Here is a 16,875-nt window from a genome sequence, read left to right as displayed (position 1 = left end):
GGCTCCGACTGATTGTCGAACCTCAGATCCAGGAGGAACAATGCGGATTCCGTCCTGGCTGTGGAACAACAGGCCAACTCTTTACCCTTGTGGAAGGGCTGAGGGGGGCATGGGAGTTTGACCAGCCAGTCTACATGTTTTGTGGACTTGGAGAAGGCTTACGACCGTGTACCCCGGGGCACTCTGTGGGGGGTACTGCAGGAGTGTGGGGTACCGGGGCAGTTGATACAAGCCATTCGGTCTTTGTATAACCAAAGTGAGAGCTGTGTCCGCATTCTTGGCACAAAGTCGAACACGTTTTTGGTGGGTGTCGGACTCCGCCAAGGTTGTCCCTTGTCTCCGATTCTGTTTGTGATGTTCATGGACAGGATCTCAAGGTGCAGCCAAGGTGAGGAGTGTGTCTGTTTTGGGAACCTCAGAATTGCATCTCTGCTCTTCGCAGATGATGTGGTTTTGTTAGCTTCATCAGAACATAACCTCCGGCGTGCACTGGGGCGCTTTGCAGCTGAGTGTGAAATGGCTGGGATGAGAGTCTGAGGCCATGGTTCTCTACAAGAAAATGGTGGATTGCTCCCTCCAGGTTGGGGATGAGTTGTTGCCTCAAGTGAAGGAGTTCAAGTATCTCAGGGTCTTGTTCACAAGTGAGGGTAGGATGGAGTGGGAGATAGACAGGCGGCTTGGTGCAGCATCAGCAGTAATGCGGACGTTGTACCGGACCGTTGTGGTGACCAATCCTCACCTATGGTTATGAGCTTTGGGTAGTGACCGAAAGGGTGAGATCGCGGATACAAACAGCTGAAATGAGTTTCCTCCATAGAGTGTCTGGGCTCAGCCTTAGGGTGAGGAGCTCGGACATCCGGAGAGAGCTTGGAGTGGAGCTGCTGCTCCGTCGCATCGAAAGGAGCAAGTTGAGATGGTTCGGGCATCTGATTAGGATGCCTCCTGGGCGTCTTCCTTTGGAGGTTTACCAGGCACAGCCAATTGGGAGGAGACCCCGGGGTAGACCCAGAACTCGCTGGAGGGACTACATGTCCAATCTGGCCTGGGAATGCCTTGGGATCCCCCAGGAGGAGCTGGAGGGTGTTGCTGGGGAGAGGGACATCTGGAGTGCCCTACTTAGCTTGCTGCCACCACGACCCGACCCCAGAAAAGTGGCTGAAGATGAGATGAAAAGTTCACACCGATCCACTACTTGCGGTCTAATTTGCCCAAGACTATCTACTTTAGAAACAATGGCAAGTTAATATTACGTTGTAATTTATATGTTTGGGGTTGTGTTGTGCCTGTGTTTTTAAAGTTATCAGACCTACTGAAAAAAGGCTTTAAAACCTTTAACTTAGTTGTAGCTGGCTCCTGTAGCAAATAAATCCTGTTTAAATGGTGAACTGAACTATCACTGAAATTGTGCTGATATAGAGCCACATTGCACTGATTCTCATCAATAGGACTTGTTTTGTTGACTGATTTGCACAATCTGTCCTTGGTATTTTTGTTACGATACACTGTTCAAAACGTGTGTTTAAATTGGTATAGAGAATAAACATGCAACAATAAACATTAAAATTGTTCTCGCGTTCATCATTTACCTCACGTCCTTTTCCCATTTTAGAAAAAAAGATTGACAGTTATTCTTGAAAATAAAACCACTGACATGCAAATAATAGTGCTGCACTGCTGAAGTCCTACAGCAGGATATAACCCATTTCAACATCAATAATGATCTAAAAATATAGGACAGCCTTTTTCATGGCTTAGTTTTCCAGCGTACATGGATTTGATGCAGCACGGTGGTGCAGTGGTTAGCACGGTCGCCTCACAGCAAGAAGGTCCTGGGTTCGAACCCCAGGGTTGTCCAATCTTGGGGGTCATTCCGGGTGGCGTCTGTGGAGTTTGCATGTTCTCCCAGTGTCTGTGTGGGTTTCCTCCCACAGTCCAAAGACATGTAGGTGAGGTGACTCGGCCATACATAAAATTGTCCCTAAGTGTGAATATCTCGACCCTGTGATGGTCTGGCCGCCTGCCGCCCAATGGCTGCTGGGATAGGCTCTGGTATCCCCGCAACCCCGATTGGGATAAGCGGCTTGGATAATGGATGGATTTAATAGTCACAGTTTTTTTAAGTTTTGATAAAGCAGTAAAAAAAAAACATGTCTTTTTTGGGGATGTTTTAACCAATCATGTTCAGCCGTGCAATGGGATGTCTGACAATTATGAATGATATGTGAGCAGTGTAATCTCTTATCCAATTAGCAAGCTATGTTCTTTTGAGTTTCCATGTACCTTGCTTTGTGCACATGATAGGACATGGGCAACACAGTGATGAAAGGAATAAAGGGGCGATGGATTGTGGTTGGATGAAAAGGGTGGGGACGGACAAAATACTGAGCACTTGATGTTGTAAACTAAAAGAAACCTGGTGCATTTTTTTGCAGCTTATGCTCAAGGATATTGTATTATGGCAGGAGCAGAAAGGTGCTGTTTCAGGGTTATGCTGATCCACTTCAGTTCTGTCCATTTTTGCTGTTTATACAAGCTGAATATTTGAATATTCATTTCAGCATTTCTTTAATTTCATTGCATTTTATAGCAGTGAAGTAGAAAGAAAGCATGTCTGGGTAGCGTAGCGGTCTATTCCGTTGCCTACCAACACGGGGATTCGAATCCCCGTGTTACTTCCGGCTTGGTCAGGTGTCTACAGACACAATTGGCCGTGTCTGCGGGTGGGAGGCCGGCTGTGGGTATGTGTCCTGGTCGCTGCGCTAGCGCCTCCTCTGGTCGGTCGGGGTGCCTGTTCAGGGGGGAGGGGAAATGGCGTGATCCTCCGACACACTACATCCCCCTGGCGAAACTCCTCACTGTCAGGTGAAAAGAAGCAGCTGACGACTTCACATGTATCAGAGGAGGCAAGTGGTTGTCTGCAGCCCTCCCTGGATCAGCGGCCGGGACAGCTCGGAAGAGTGGGGTAATTTGCCAAATACAATTGGGGAGAAAAAAGGGGGGAGGGTGCGGTAGAAAGAAAGCACTTACAAAATTAGTTGGTTACAAATTTACTTTGTTGTTGTGTTGCAACATATTCCTTATTAAATAAAGGCTGCTACAATAAAAATCAACCTCCCACCCCCAGATTGCTTCAAACTCAATGATTAATGTCCCACACTTCTTTCTTGAGTTTTCTTATTTCTTCTTGGCTGCCAGCAGGTTTGGAGCAGAGACTTTAACTTTGCCTGGCATGTTTCTAGATAGGTCAGTATCCTGTAACACACAAGAGGAGCCATAGCTTAGTCCGGTATGACTAGCCAAAAGACACTAAAGTAATACCATCATTGTGAGTGTATAATTAAAGAGGCCACATATTGTTTAAAAGAGTGCTCTTGCATCAAGTTTCATTGTTCAGTTTAATGTCTGGGCAGACAGTTTCTTTACCTTGACACTCCGAAACAGGTCTTTTTCTCTGACTGAGGCCTCTTTGGCTTTCATAAAACTGAAAACTGCAGTGCGGGCAGCTGGTACGGACACATACAAAAATAAATGACATTTTTATTTAGAATATGTTCGTTCTCTGGATTCTAAATGTGATCTTGAGCACAAAATAAAAAATGAAGGGTTTTCTATTGAGCCAAATACTTAGTGAAGTTGAAAAATAACATTGTAATCAAAAAGCTAAAAGTTGAAATGCAAACTTTCAATATGAATCTCGAACTCTGAAAAAATAACAGCATTAAAGTATTCTAATTCAATATTCAAAAGTTTTATTCATCTCTGAATTTTCTTAAAACAAACTTTTTTGTTCAACAAAATAAGTCAAAAGTGAAAAATTGTTCAAAGAAAATTCAGAAATGAATAAAACTTCAAAATATTATATTTGAATTATACTTTTCATGCAATTGGTAATGTTATTTTTTTCAGGGTTTAAAATAAACAATTGTAGCTTCAATTTCAACTTTCAGCTTTTCATTTACACATCTGTTTATCAAATTGACCAAACATTTGGCTCGATTGGGCTCCACAGTTTTGAAACCTGATAAAATGGATTCAGGAATCATACCTTTTCCTTTCTTTTGAGTCCCTGGTGTTAATTTCACCTTATGCCTGTGGGCAAAAAAAAAAGAAACATATTGGCTCTAACCTATTCTCTTGCTCACAAACAAGCTTGGCTGGCGGTTAATAAAGGGTAAATGTACTGCACGTACTTGTAGTTGGAAAGGGCTGTGTAGGGAGCACAGACTGGCACAGCAAACAATAGAACATCTTCAGGGTGAGGCTGGCCTGTCAGAGAAAGCAGTAGATTTTCTGCTTCCTGGGGAGGCAGAGAATAGAACAAACCATCACATATACACAAAAGAATCAGTGCTAACTACTTCCATCCATCCATTATCCAAGCCGCTTATCCCAATTGGGGTTGCGGGAATGCTGGAGCCTATCCCAGCAGTCATTGGGCAGCAGGTGGGGAGACACCCTGGACAGGCCACCAGTCCATCACAGGGCCAACACATTCACACCTAGGGACAATTTAGTGTGGCCAATTCATCTGACCTACATGTCTTTGGGGCTGTGGGGGGAAACCGGAGGAAACCCACGCAGACATGGAGAGAACATGCAAACTCCACACAGAGGATGATCTGGGATGACCACCAAGGGTGGACAACCCCAGGGTTCGAACCCAGGACCTTCTTGCTGTGAGGTGACCGCGCTAACCACTTTGCCACCGTGCCGCCCAGTGCTAACTACTTGTAGGACCAAATAACTGATTCAACCTGAATGTGCATTCACCCTTCCCTGAGTATTCCTTGAATTGAGCACTCTGATAGATTATTCACAAAAGGAGTATATTATGACTTGTGTCTCTACTTCAAGCTCTGTACATACAACAGGATTTTGTGTATATATACATGTAATGACATATGGACACCCACCTCTGCTCCAGGGTTGTCTTGGTCCACATCATCTTCCTAAACAAGAAGACATTAAAGTAACAAGAGAACTTGTTTCTGATGATGGGTTCAGTTATTTAGGAACTGGTGTTCATCTCATCAGACCATTTTAGGATATTTTTCAGTTGCATAGGCTGACATTTCATATAGGTAGCAATACTGGGTAAAGGGTCTGTTTAGTATTCAGTAGGGAGAGTGTGTTGTCTCCTACCTTGTCCTCTTGTTCAGTGGTACCCGTCTCTGCTCCAGGCTGTCCAACTTCCGCTCCCTCTCCTGTCCTCTCTGGTTTCTTCACTGCAGTCTCCACACTACGGGGTTTCTGAGGCGCTTTCCTGACAGGTTCATCTTTCCCTTTCCCCTTCTTCCCTTTCTTCCCCTTGTCCTTGTCCTCATTAGAACCAGCCGACTGGTGAAGAGAAGTAGTTTTAAATGGTTTACTCTGTTGGCACAGACCGTTTGTTGCTGAATTGGGACATTTGAAGTCTGAGATTCTAACTAGCCATTTCATAGCAAGGACACAGTAGCATCAAATGCTTCCTCAGATGACCTCCTGTGTCCAGATCATACAAATGTAATTATCAGTCCTTTGTACTTATGTTAAAAAGTAACTCAGTCAAAAAATGTGAGCCACAGTGACTGTAGGCATTTTAATCCCACTCACCCCTAGCAGCTTCATCATCAGCTCCCGGTCTTCTTCATCCTGGTCCTTGTACTTTTCCTTGATCTTCTTCAGCTTGTTCTGGAAACAAAAAGAGGAGAAATACACAACTATTTCAATAAAATCAGTGTCAACTGCTATGTCTGGCATCAAATTTTTTTAACCAATGAGTAGGTTTTTGGGTTGGCTTTAGCCCAAACCACTACATTTGTACCTGAAAACCTTTTAGTATATAAATGTGTTAAAAGTTCTCTCTTTCCGGGTGTTCCTATAGACACAATTGGCCATGTCTGTGAGTGGGAAACCGGATGTGGGTATGTGTCCTGGTCGCTGCACTAGCGCCTCCTCTGATCAGCTGGGGTGCCTGTTCAGGGGGAGGGGGAACTGGGGGGAATAGCGTGATCCTCCCACATGCTACATCCCCCTGGCGAAACTCCTCACTGTCAGGTGAAAAGAAGTGGCTGGCGACTCCACATGTATCGGAGGAAGCATGTGGTAGTCTGCAGCCCTCCCCAATCGGCAGAGGGGGTGGAACAGTGAAGTGGGGTAATTGGCCAGGTACAATTGGGGAGAAAATCCAAAAAAAGTTCTCTCACCTTTTGACCTCGCTTCAGTTGTTGCTGGGAAGCTTCCTTGCCACTCTTGGCTCCTTGATTGGTTGCAGGACCAATATGTGAGCCCTCTGTCTTCTCTTCTTCAGTCTGAGGTGTAGCACCTTCCTGTTTCTGCTTCTTCTTCTCTCTTGAATTAAAAGGGAAAAAGGCACTTGAGAATCAAATGGGACAATGGCCTTTCTGTAAACTTGGGTACATCTGACACGAGAAGGTTTGCTATGATCACATGATGCAAAATCACCTTTAATCTCTTGATAAGAAAGGATTTCCATCACTTTACTTGAACAAACCAATTTCTAGAGCATCTTCTTAGTAGATGGTATTAGAGGAGTCATGTTGGAATTGGAGCATGGAGCACTGTAAGCCCCGCTGGGGTGTTGTATTTCTGTTCCATTAGCTCACCTTCTCTGTTTGGCTGTCATGTGTTTTCTCCCCTGTGTGTCTGCATCACCCTGAGGAGAAAATTCAGTTCAAAATAACATTATTAAGCATTATCCGTTTCTAGTGTGGTCTATTTGTTAATTTTCCTTCTTGTGCAACTATTGCAGCTTTACAGTACGTATAACAATGGTAATGCATGTGGGCCTAAAACAGTACACTTATTACCTGGTTACTGGTTACTTCCTTTTTGAACACTGCATTTTGAATACCCCTGGAAAAAGAAGTTTGACTCAGACAGGCACTGTATATTGTCATATTTCATGCTAAAACTGGTGAATTCATAAAAATCCACATGCAATAAAAAAAAAATCTATAGTCAGGAGGCACCTTCCCAGGGTTCACAGCTACCATCCTGAAGATTTACATACAAATGTCATTTTTTTATACTTTCTATATCTGACATATGTAAGACAATAGCTCATCCAGAAATATCCAAATCATGAACACTTTCGCAGCTGCATATTTTAATGGCTGCTCTGGAGTATCACTTTCTTAGGAAAAACGATTCAGCGCATATTGTTTTATGTCTGTGTCATAGCAGTTAATGCTGAAGAATAAGGGAGGCAGTGGCAAGTTAAGAGGCGGCAAAGCTGTTGTGGCTAAAAAACAGGTATGGCAGACCAAGCTTGTAGAAAACCTTAGCAGATACTACAATATTAATAGCTAAAGTTCTGGCTCAACCATATTGACGCTCTTCAGGATTGTACGTTGGTATAAGGCAGCAGTGTGTTCAACAGGTAAAAGGCAAATTATGGGCAGAATTGAAAATATTACCTGCTGGACTGTAAATGAGAGAGAGAGATGGTGGTATCTGGGAAACTGATCTCACTTTCCCCATCACTCTTCACCTCCATTTCTGCATCTCCCTCTTCCTCCCTGTAGTCCTCTCCTTCCTCTTTCATGGCTATCTGCTCTGATGCTATCTTCTCCATGTCTACTGTGGACTCCTCAGGAGTAGCGGCCAGTTCTTTGCTTGCTCCTTCATCCTCATCTGCAGTCTCGTTTCCATTTTCTTCCTTGCCCATGTCATCCTCTCCCTCTGCGTTCTTTTCAAAGTCCCCTCCTCCTATCTCTTCATCTTCTCCTTCATTACTGCTGTCATCACCTACCAAAGCAGTGGGAACAGTTGATGGTGTGCTTTGTAAATTCCTTTTCAGGGGGACAGCTAATTACAGTGACTACATACAAAACTGAAGAGGTGCACCTCCTGGAGGAAATGTGGACAAGCTGAAAGCAGCTCAAAGTTAACCTGCTTCTGTTGGAATGGGTGGAATTAGATAGGCCTTCTTTTTTCAAACAGGTTTTTCATTTCTCAACCAGATACCTCCGTTTAACCTTCACCATTCTAGGGGTCTAATGGTACACACAAACACAGTTCAGTAAGTACGTTGGTTTTGAAGTCACAGTTTGGTACAGTGGGGGAAAGAAAAAACATAAAATGGCTTTTTTTTATTTTATTAAACTGGTTTACAGAACAAACTAGGGTATGGCTCTGTCTTTCTTAGATATAAAAAAAAAAGTCTCAATACTGCTGCAACCGGCTGCATCCGACAAATAAAAAAGTAAATTTTACTTAAAAGTAAATCAAAATAGGATGTCCGGGTAGCGTAGTGGTCTATTCCGTTGCCTACCAACACAGGTATCCCAGTTCAGATCCCTGTGTTACCTCCAGCTTGGTCGGGCGTCCCTACATACACAATTGGCCGTATTTGCAGGTGGGAAGCCGGATGTGGGTATGTGTCCTGGTCGCTGCACTAGCACCTCCTCTGGTCGGTGGGGTCGCCTGTTCAGGGAGGAGGGGGAACTGGGGGGAATAGCGTGACCCTCCCACGCGCTATGTCCCTGTGGCAAAACGCTTCACTGTCAGGTAAAAAGAAGCGGCTGGCGACTCCACATATATCGGAGGAAGCATATGGTAATGTGCAGCCCTCCCTGACTCAGCAAAGGGGGTGGAGCAGCAACCAGGATGGCCCAGAAGAGTGGGGTAATTGGCCGGATACCATTGGGGAGGAAAAAGGGGGGGGGAATCCAAAAAGAAAAAAAAAAGTTCTGCATGTTTAGTGGTTAAAACAACGCTGCATTCATTCGGTAAACATGCATGCTGAATTGAAATACCCAACGGGTCCGCGGTGGTGGAGAGATGCAGTTGGCGAACGCATACAGTACGAAGGTGGGAGTTTGAACTAAAATAGGGATCGATTGGCCACTAAATAGGGAGAAAAAGGGAAAAATCAGAAATAAATTTAGAAAGAATTGAAAGACCCATACCAAAAATCTTTGGTACGAATACATGTACCGGTCCCCCCCTTAAACCATTCATTTCTATATAGGAAATATTGGGAATTTAGTTTTGTAAAACTAGAGTATCAAAATCTTAACTCGCTTGAAACAAAGTTGCTAGGTAAATGTGTGGGTGAATTAAGTAGCTGTATAGTGAATAACATGAGTGCTAAATAATAATGGCAGGTCATTGTGAGTAAGACACTAGTAACCCACCTATCAGCTCCTCCCCCTCCTCTAGCAGCTCAGCTGTGCTAGAGGTGACCTCTTCCATGTCCTCTTCGATAGTCTTGACTTTCCTCTCTCCTCGATGACGGAACACACTCTGCTCATCGACCTGCATTGGAGGCAAAAAAACAAAGCATGCACAGCTGTAAAGTTGTTTGTACTAGTGGTTTCAGTGATGGACTTGCAGTTCATTCTGATGATGGGGTTTACCTTGAAGAGGAAGCTAAAGCCCATCATCAAGTAGGAAGGTGGTAGAAAGTTTTTCTTTCCTGATGAGAAAGAAACCAAATGTTTGGTTTGGTTTCACATGTATCGCGTGTCATTATAGTTCAGCTATCGCTCCCACTTTTCCTGTTTGAGCATGGTGTCACACTTTGAGTGATAGTGTTCCATACCTCTGATCGTGAAGCTTCCAGTGGTCAGATACTCTCCAGTAGGAGCAGTCTTGGACACCTGCCCCAAGAGAGAAATAGAGCATGTTCAGAATCTGTAAGCAGATCACACTCTTTTTGGTTGAAGGATTACCATTCATGAAAATTAAAAAAAGACCTTATCAGTTTTGCTGCTAATTAATTTGGGGTTTTTTGACCACAACCACCCTTCAGAACCAGCTGTTCAATGTTAATATAGTGGCATGACAGCTACAACTCACCTGATGATGGTGGACCCACCATGCACTGGTGATTATCTTGGCATCCCAGGCAGCACTGTAGCACACAGCCATAGTCCCAGCTTCTGTCAGGGTACGGGGAGGGATAGGGTCACCTAGGGGAAGAAAGAACAGTAGAGATGGCATAGAATAATGCATATAAAAGATCAAAAGCTTGAATGAACAGTATTTTCTATGTATTTCTGTGATAATTAGCAAGTGAGAGAGGCAGAAAAATATGAAAGTATGTTCACCTGAGGGGTTTTTGATGACACAGCTAGTTGCTCCATGGAGATCAGCATGAATATAAATATCCCCTGATAGGAAATTCACACATAAAAGGATAAACAAACTTCCTTTTGTACGGAGTACAGGTAAATATGTGCATACGGACAAGTTTATTTCTTACCGGCCCTGAGGTACCTTTTGACAATCATCTCGTTCTGTTGCTGGTCCCTTCCTGCAATGACGAGATAATTTTCTGAGCTTATGAACCACAAGAACTTCTCAAACCTGGCAAAAAAGAGGAGAGTGCTAAGCAAATGAGTGGTATGACAGAGTGTATATTAAAATTCTAAATCCCATTTTATGTGTGAAATCTTAATGTAATTACAATCGCGACTTAAAATGGATGTGCATACAATGAAATACATACTCACCAGTAGACTTTTCTGGCCTTCTGAATGGTGGTTACGGTCTGAACCTGTTTTATTGTTTGCTTTGTCTTTTTCTCTGCAGATTTGAAAGCCTCAAGTGTAATGGAGACAGGAAGACCAATTAAAGACAAATGTAAACCAAAGGCACTACAGGTTAAGTAATGAATGTGTATCAATAGTTCCTTCTCACTTTCTGTGCTGCCTCAACTGTTTTCTGTTCCTTCTTTGCAGCAGTCCGTTTGTGATCATAATACCTGAAAAGACAAGGGAGTTTCAGTCAGCTAAAGAAGTGTTCAGACTTACAGCATTACTTTAATTAGTGCTATTCTTCAGATCGTCTGTTTCCATTCAAACCTACTTCTTGGCATTGGCATAGGCTGACAGGCTGAGATCCACATCCACCAACATGGGCTTGTTCTTCTGCAGCTTGCTTTTCTGTCCTTTGTCTTTGTTCTTTTTCCCTTTCTGCACCTTCTCCTCAACCACCTCCTCCTGCTCTTCCTCTTCTTGGTCATCTTCTGAAATGTAGGGGTTTCTGGAAGGTAAAAAGAAACAAACGGTCTATCATGCTAGCAATCTGAGGGACTGGAGGGCAACAAACATGAACCAGCTTAAGTTAGTTGTTAGCAAAAGTGTAACATCAAATAGTGTAAATGTGCAAAAACAGCAGTGATATCCCTACTTCAGCAGCATAGTTATATGGTTGGTCTGCAGCTTCAGCTCCTTGATAGCACAAGCCACTTGGTCTCCTGCAGCCTGTGCTTCCTTGACAATCAACCCAATCTCAGTCCAGTCCACCTGGTTGGCTAGAGCACTGCGGACTACCTGTAATGCCCTCTCCACCACTGGCAGGTTCATCTCTACCAGTTCACCTTTTACTCTGTCAATCTCCTACAATGTATAAAATGGGGGACAACTTTGTTTTCAATGGTGTTTCACGTTCTAGACTGGCAGACCAAGCTATATCATTTGACTAACATTGGCAGGGTTCAAATAATTCTCATAAATACCTAAATAATGTCTTAACTAGCAAGGGATGAATACATGGGTTGCATTGGGTCAGTTTTGTGGCGTCCATGTGTGGCAAAAGCAGCTAAAAGCTGCTGCCATTGCTGACCTGTGCTTGGTGCAGAGCATCAAGCCTCTGTTCATGATCCCTCTTAACATTGTCCAGTTTCTTCAGGGCCTGTTTCTCCTGCTGCAAGGCTTTCATGTCAATCCTCTGGCTTTCCATCTTAGAATAAAACTCATCCACCGCCTGAGTGTGAGAATCACTCTTATCTGTCATATCTTTTAGAGGGTAGTTAAAAATGTATCCAATTTTCTGCGAGGTAAAATAGCCAATATGCCATAGGGATATTATGATATTTCACTGTAATGTGAACCCTCAGCAGACCTTTTCATTATGAAGGGCAAAAGAAACATTATCAATTAGTAGTATAACCACATAGTCCATGATATTCTTAAACTCACCTTATCAAATGAATCAAACTCAACATAGGGACTCTTTGCATACTGGGCAAAGAGGAATGGATGGAACTCTTCATACCTGTGGGTAGACAACAAAGTACGAACTCAATTTACATAGCTATATGAAATGTATATTTTAGGTGTGTAAACATTATATCCCCATGCAACAACTAGCACGTTAGACCAAATAGGCTTACGTGAGCAGTTCCTCATTAGGTTTATCTGGAGTTAAGCTCGGCTTCTTCTCACTCTTTTGAATGATGTATCCCTTAAACAAAACATAAGAAATTCTTTTAAATGCACCAAATCTATTACAAAGCAGTTGAACACTTTACCTCAATGCAAAGATTAGTTATTTTGGTTTCATACTTTTCCAATGAAGCTTTCAGTTTTCTCCATATACATTTCTGCCATCTGTAGGGCTTCCAGGATTTTTGGTGCCGCTATGAAAAAAACCCAGCATCAAATACCTTGATTGTTAATAATTCAAACAGTCCTCTAGTCCATCAGGTCTATCACCTGTATATGTCCAACCTTAACAACAACTATTCTATCAGAGTTACTGTACTTTGGGCAGCATCTTCTTGGCTGTCAACTTTGATAGAGCCCGAAAGTCCGACTTCCATCAAACAGTGTTCTATCAAGGTGGCGCCATATGCTTGAGAGATGAAAAGATGACACAAGACATGATCAGGATGGACTGATCAAGGATTATATACATTTGTTTTTTTTAAAGATAGTCCTGGGGGATCAATCAAAACGGATTTAGAAAATGTGTGAGTCGCAGGTTTGACCCTCTCATAACTGCTTGCCTTGCTACTTACGAAGATGGGGGTTAAGGACTCTTTTTACTTGCTGTCCATTTGATGGTTTGGAGAGCACTTCAGTGAGTCTACATTGCCAAAAAAGACACAAAGAACAAAGACATCTCTTGTCACTCTTTTTTGAGTACCACTGCCCCAAGATTGATTGGGCATGGTTCCACATTATCTAGTGCTTCAGAAATTAAGCTTTTCAAACCAACAGCAACCTGTGGAATCAGTAAAAGGAAACTCAACTATGAGCATTCCCAGAGGCACATGATGCCAATTCCAATCAAATGTTAATTGCTATAAAACAAGGATATAAAGTATTGTATATTAATGTTGAAATGTGAAAGATGTAAATTTGGTTGTTCACAAAGACCATTAACGCAGATAAAGATTATTATTATTGATAAAGCATATTCAAAATCACCAATGTTAACCAATGTGCTGTACAAAATCAATAACAGTGGATAAACAGAGCACAGTATTGAGGGCAAACCTACACATGACTAACAAACAAAAAGCACCCCAGGAAGACTCAAATACAAGGGAGAAAAAGGTGGGTTTTTAGGTGGGATTTGAAAGGGTCAACAGCAGGGACAAGTTGAACAGAGAGGCAGTCTATTCAACAGCCCCGGGCCAGCAGCGGCAAAAAGCAAAACAATATTTGGCTGGAGAATCTGAGTGACTTAGAGTTGGAACATCAATAAAGAGGGTCAGAAATAAAGGAACTTTGTGCAATAGCTGTGTCTACCTCTCCAGACTGATGAGAGGTTCAGGGGGTCGTGCATTCTCCACAGGATACCGCTCTCTCACAGCAATCTTAACATCCTCTGCATCGACCGTGCGAAACCGCAGTAGATTGAGAATGGTGTACTCATGATCAGCAAGAATGATGTTTCCCTGAAGATGGACAGAGATGCACCCATTTGCATTGAGGCCATGTTTCTAATCTGGGCCAATATGTCATCAGCACAGAATATGAGACATTAAATAAAATGTGGAATATTTAGCACACACCAATGTATTCTTACCCTGTCATAAAGCTCAACTATCAGATGGTAGGCAGCCTCATCTGTGCCAAACTGGAAGTCAACAATCCTGTCAACCCCAAGCTGCTTCACGTGTGCCAACCGCCTGGTCTTCAGATGTTTTCGACACTATTTAGTAATTATAAACCACACAGAGATATTCTGTGTAAAACTTCAGTTTAGAGACTAAATAAAACACATCAGCAATCATCTGGACAGCAGCTATTTTAGCAACAGTAACATAAAAACACAACACGTGCTTACTTTCATGGCAAAGCCCGAAGGCATTAAATTCTTGGGCCATTCAAAGTCCGTGGAGTGAATACGAATCCCAGACTCAACCAGAAGAACAGCTTTGGTGTCAGGCCTGAAAGTGGTGCAATAGACTTATTTAGATAAGATATGATTTGTGAGGGACAGTGGTCAAGTGAGCCGTAGAACTATTTTCTTAAACCGAACTACACCTACATGAAACTGCTCACAAGGTCTGTGGATTATCTTGAGTAACTGGATCATGATTTCTGGAAAGAGACATTGCTGTAGAGTTTTTCAAATGTGAGTTTTTCGTGGTTTGAGCAGCACAAGCTGAGTGCCATCCAGTTCCATTGTATTTGAGAGAAGGCAGACATCTCTATGGCCGATATCTCCAAAACTCGGCAATACACACCAAAACAATCTAGATGGATAAATAGCACTACAGGTAAGAGGAAAAACATGCATTTTTGATTTTTGGGTGAACTGTCCCTTTAGGGATATTTTTATAAGACAGCTGAAACATTAAAACTTATGAATGAGCTGATCTGAGCTGTTGAAGGTGTCTGGCTGGGAGAGCTTGGTCTGCTGCCTCCGGTGGGCCCAGGGACCACGGCCCTGCCTGGAGCTGCACACGAGGAGGAAACACCGAGGACGGTCTGACAGAATGCAGAAGCAGTGCAGCCTAAGCTAACTGCCAGCCCATGCAGACTAGCAGTTCCAACAGTCATCCTGATGTTCCCTCTCTTGGACAGCGGAAAAAAAAAAATATTTTTTTGATATGTTGGATATGTGTTTTGTAGTTGTTGTAGTTTTTTTGTATTTTGGATATATGTGTTTCTGTAGTTTGTATATGTGTTTTTGTCTTTGTGTTGAACTGCTGTGGGCTGGGGGAAACGACATTTTGTTTCACTTCATGTGCGCAGGTGCATGGAATGAAATGACAAATAAATGTTCCCGATTCCTGATTTTCCTGTTAATTAAAAATGCGCAGTAAAATAACTCCAAATTTCAGTTATAGTCTGCGCCATACTGAACAAGATTCCATTGAAAATTTAAGCAAAACTACCAAAGGAAGAAAAATATGACTTCAAACTGGCGGCCTGTCCAGGGTGTCTCCCCGCCTGCCGCCCAATGACTGCTGGGATAGGCTCCAGCATCCCTGCGACCCTGAGCAGGATAAGCAGTTTGGCTAATGGATGGATGGATAATGTAATTTGAGCTGAATTTCCTTTAATTTTCTCAAAATCCATACAGTAAAATAACACAATTTCACATGGTTATAGTCAGGGTTCGCTTGAACAGAACTCCAAATGCAGTCCTGTTTTCATCAAACGTCTTATGGATTTTTATTTATTTTATTTTTTTTCTCATAGTTGAAATACGAAACAATTGGCGTCCGTGTCGCGTAGTGGTCTCTTCCGAGGCCTACCAACACGGGGATCCCCGTTTCGAATCCTCGTTTTACCTCCGGCTGCCGAGCGTCCCTACAGACACCGTGTCTGCGGGTGGGAAGCCGTATGTGTCCTGGTCGCTACACTAGCGCCTCCTCTGGTCGGTCAGGGCGCTTGTTCGGGGGGAATAGCGTGCTCCTCCCACGCGCTACGTCCCCCTGGCGAAACTCCTGTCAGGTGAAAAGCAGCGGCTGACATGTATCGGAAAAGGCATGTGGTAGTCTGCAGCGTGCAGCCCTACCCGGCTCGGCAGAGGGGATGAAGCAGCGACCGGGACGTCTCGGAAGAGTGGGATAATTGGCCGGATACAGTTGGGGAGAAGGGAAAAAAAGGGGGGGGGGCAAAACAAAAAACCCAACAGATATGAAACCATTTTGTATGTCGTAATGTAATTGGGAGCTGACTTTCCCTTTAATTTTCTCAAAATCTGTACAGCAAAATTATTCCAGGCAGGGTCGTCCCGAATAGGTTTGCGTTGAAATTCAGCAAAGGTCTTAAGAAAATGTATGACAGTTGAAATATAAGGACTGATATAATGTATTTGAGCTGACTTTTTGGCCCCTCCGAGCACCAGTACCGTAACAACGCGAATAGACACGCCTCAAAAGCCATGCTGCGGCTGGCTCGACCGGGTTTTCGCAAATGACGGCTCACTTGACCGGAGTTGTGACGGAGACGTTGAAAACAAGTAAAAGCAGAGTCTGCACACATGCATAAATGCTCGCGATTACATTTTGAGGTAGACATTGAGACATACACAGGTTCGAATAATGAATGAGTGTTGGTGACATAGACAACATTAAGACAGTATCACATTGGACAATAAACACAGAAACAGTTTTAGGGAATTGCAAAATCAGTTGATAGCTGCCGTTTGTCATTAGCTCTTATGAAAAGCCATGTAACGTCAAAGTACGACTTGAAACTACTTACTTTTGTAAGCGGATGAGATAAGTCTTATTGTCGATATCGTAGACGTTGTTTACTCTCATGCCAATGTAGCTGTAAAAAAATTGAAGGTAAATAAATGCATGGCAAACATCTGCACAGTTGTGGATAACTAGCTGGCGTGAGGCTAGCAAACGTATCAAATGGGCTTTCAATACAAGGTAATAACGTAGCACCTACTTGGCATTGATCTCGGCAATAACCGCCCTAATATCCACCGTATTGAATCTCGTTTTCATCGTGACTTCAGTTGAGCTATAGTCGGAAAAATGAATCTAACAGTTGAGAGAAAGTCATCACGTAAAATGTGGTAAGCAACAGCAGCACCGAAAAGCAACGCTATCACTTATGCACATGCGTAGAAAACACTACGGAAGCCGGTGGAGCGGGGGTAGCGCACGAACCTAAAGCACAGTACATGTAGTCACACACATACCCACGTATAAACGCGCAACCT

General features: G+C 43.2%; 1 protein-coding gene across 1 annotated transcript; it reads right to left on the bottom strand.

Annotated features, from left to right (window-relative positions):
* Positions 1–3,040: 3,040 nt before the first annotated feature.
* Positions 3,041–16,737, bottom strand: LOC130126219 (ribosome quality control complex subunit NEMF-like). The gene is made up of 32 exons (XM_056295627.1): positions 16,599–16,737; positions 16,404–16,472; positions 14,029–14,131; positions 13,768–13,893; positions 13,488–13,636; positions 12,752–12,819; positions 12,496–12,585; positions 12,297–12,370; positions 12,125–12,195; positions 11,931–12,006; positions 11,575–11,715; positions 11,140–11,348; positions 10,816–10,992; positions 10,648–10,711; positions 10,461–10,549; positions 10,211–10,314; positions 10,056–10,118; positions 9,805–9,917; positions 9,548–9,605; positions 9,363–9,421; positions 9,141–9,261; positions 7,419–7,749; positions 6,810–6,855; positions 6,606–6,655; positions 6,186–6,330; positions 5,593–5,670; positions 5,143–5,337; positions 4,914–4,949; positions 4,191–4,297; positions 4,046–4,089; positions 3,424–3,503; positions 3,041–3,252 (listed from the first exon to the last, which is right to left on the bottom strand). The coding sequence occupies exons 1-32, from the start codon at positions 16,655–16,657 to the stop codon at positions 3,175–3,177; spliced, it is 3,273 nt and encodes a 1,090-aa protein (XP_056151602.1). The 5' UTR covers positions 16,658–16,737; the 3' UTR covers positions 3,041–3,174.
* Positions 16,738–16,875: the final 138 nt, after the last annotated feature.

This window comes from Lampris incognitus, chromosome 16 (assembly GCF_029633865.1).
Source record: "Lampris incognitus isolate fLamInc1 chromosome 16, fLamInc1.hap2, whole genome shotgun sequence".
NCBI lineage: Eukaryota > Metazoa > Chordata > Actinopteri > Lampriformes > Lampridae > Lampris > Lampris incognitus.
Note: the sequence above shows the minus strand (reverse complement) of the source record. Positions and strands in the feature narration are given on the sequence as shown.

Excerpts from the sequence above, each read along its gene's own strand:
- LOC130126219 (XM_056295627.1), bottom strand. The coding sequence starts at position 16,657 with ATGAAAACGAGATTCAATACGGTGGATATTAGGGCGGTTATTGCCGAG. Across the intron at positions 9,606-9,804 it reads GGTGGGTCCACCATCATCAG|GTGTCCAAGACTGCTCCTAC; the intron begins GTGAGTTGTAGC and ends CTCTTGGGGCAG. Across the intron at positions 5,338-5,592 it reads TGATGATGAAGCTGCTAGGG|TCGGCTGGTTCTAATGAGGA; the intron begins GTGAGTGGGATT and ends TCTCTTCACCAG.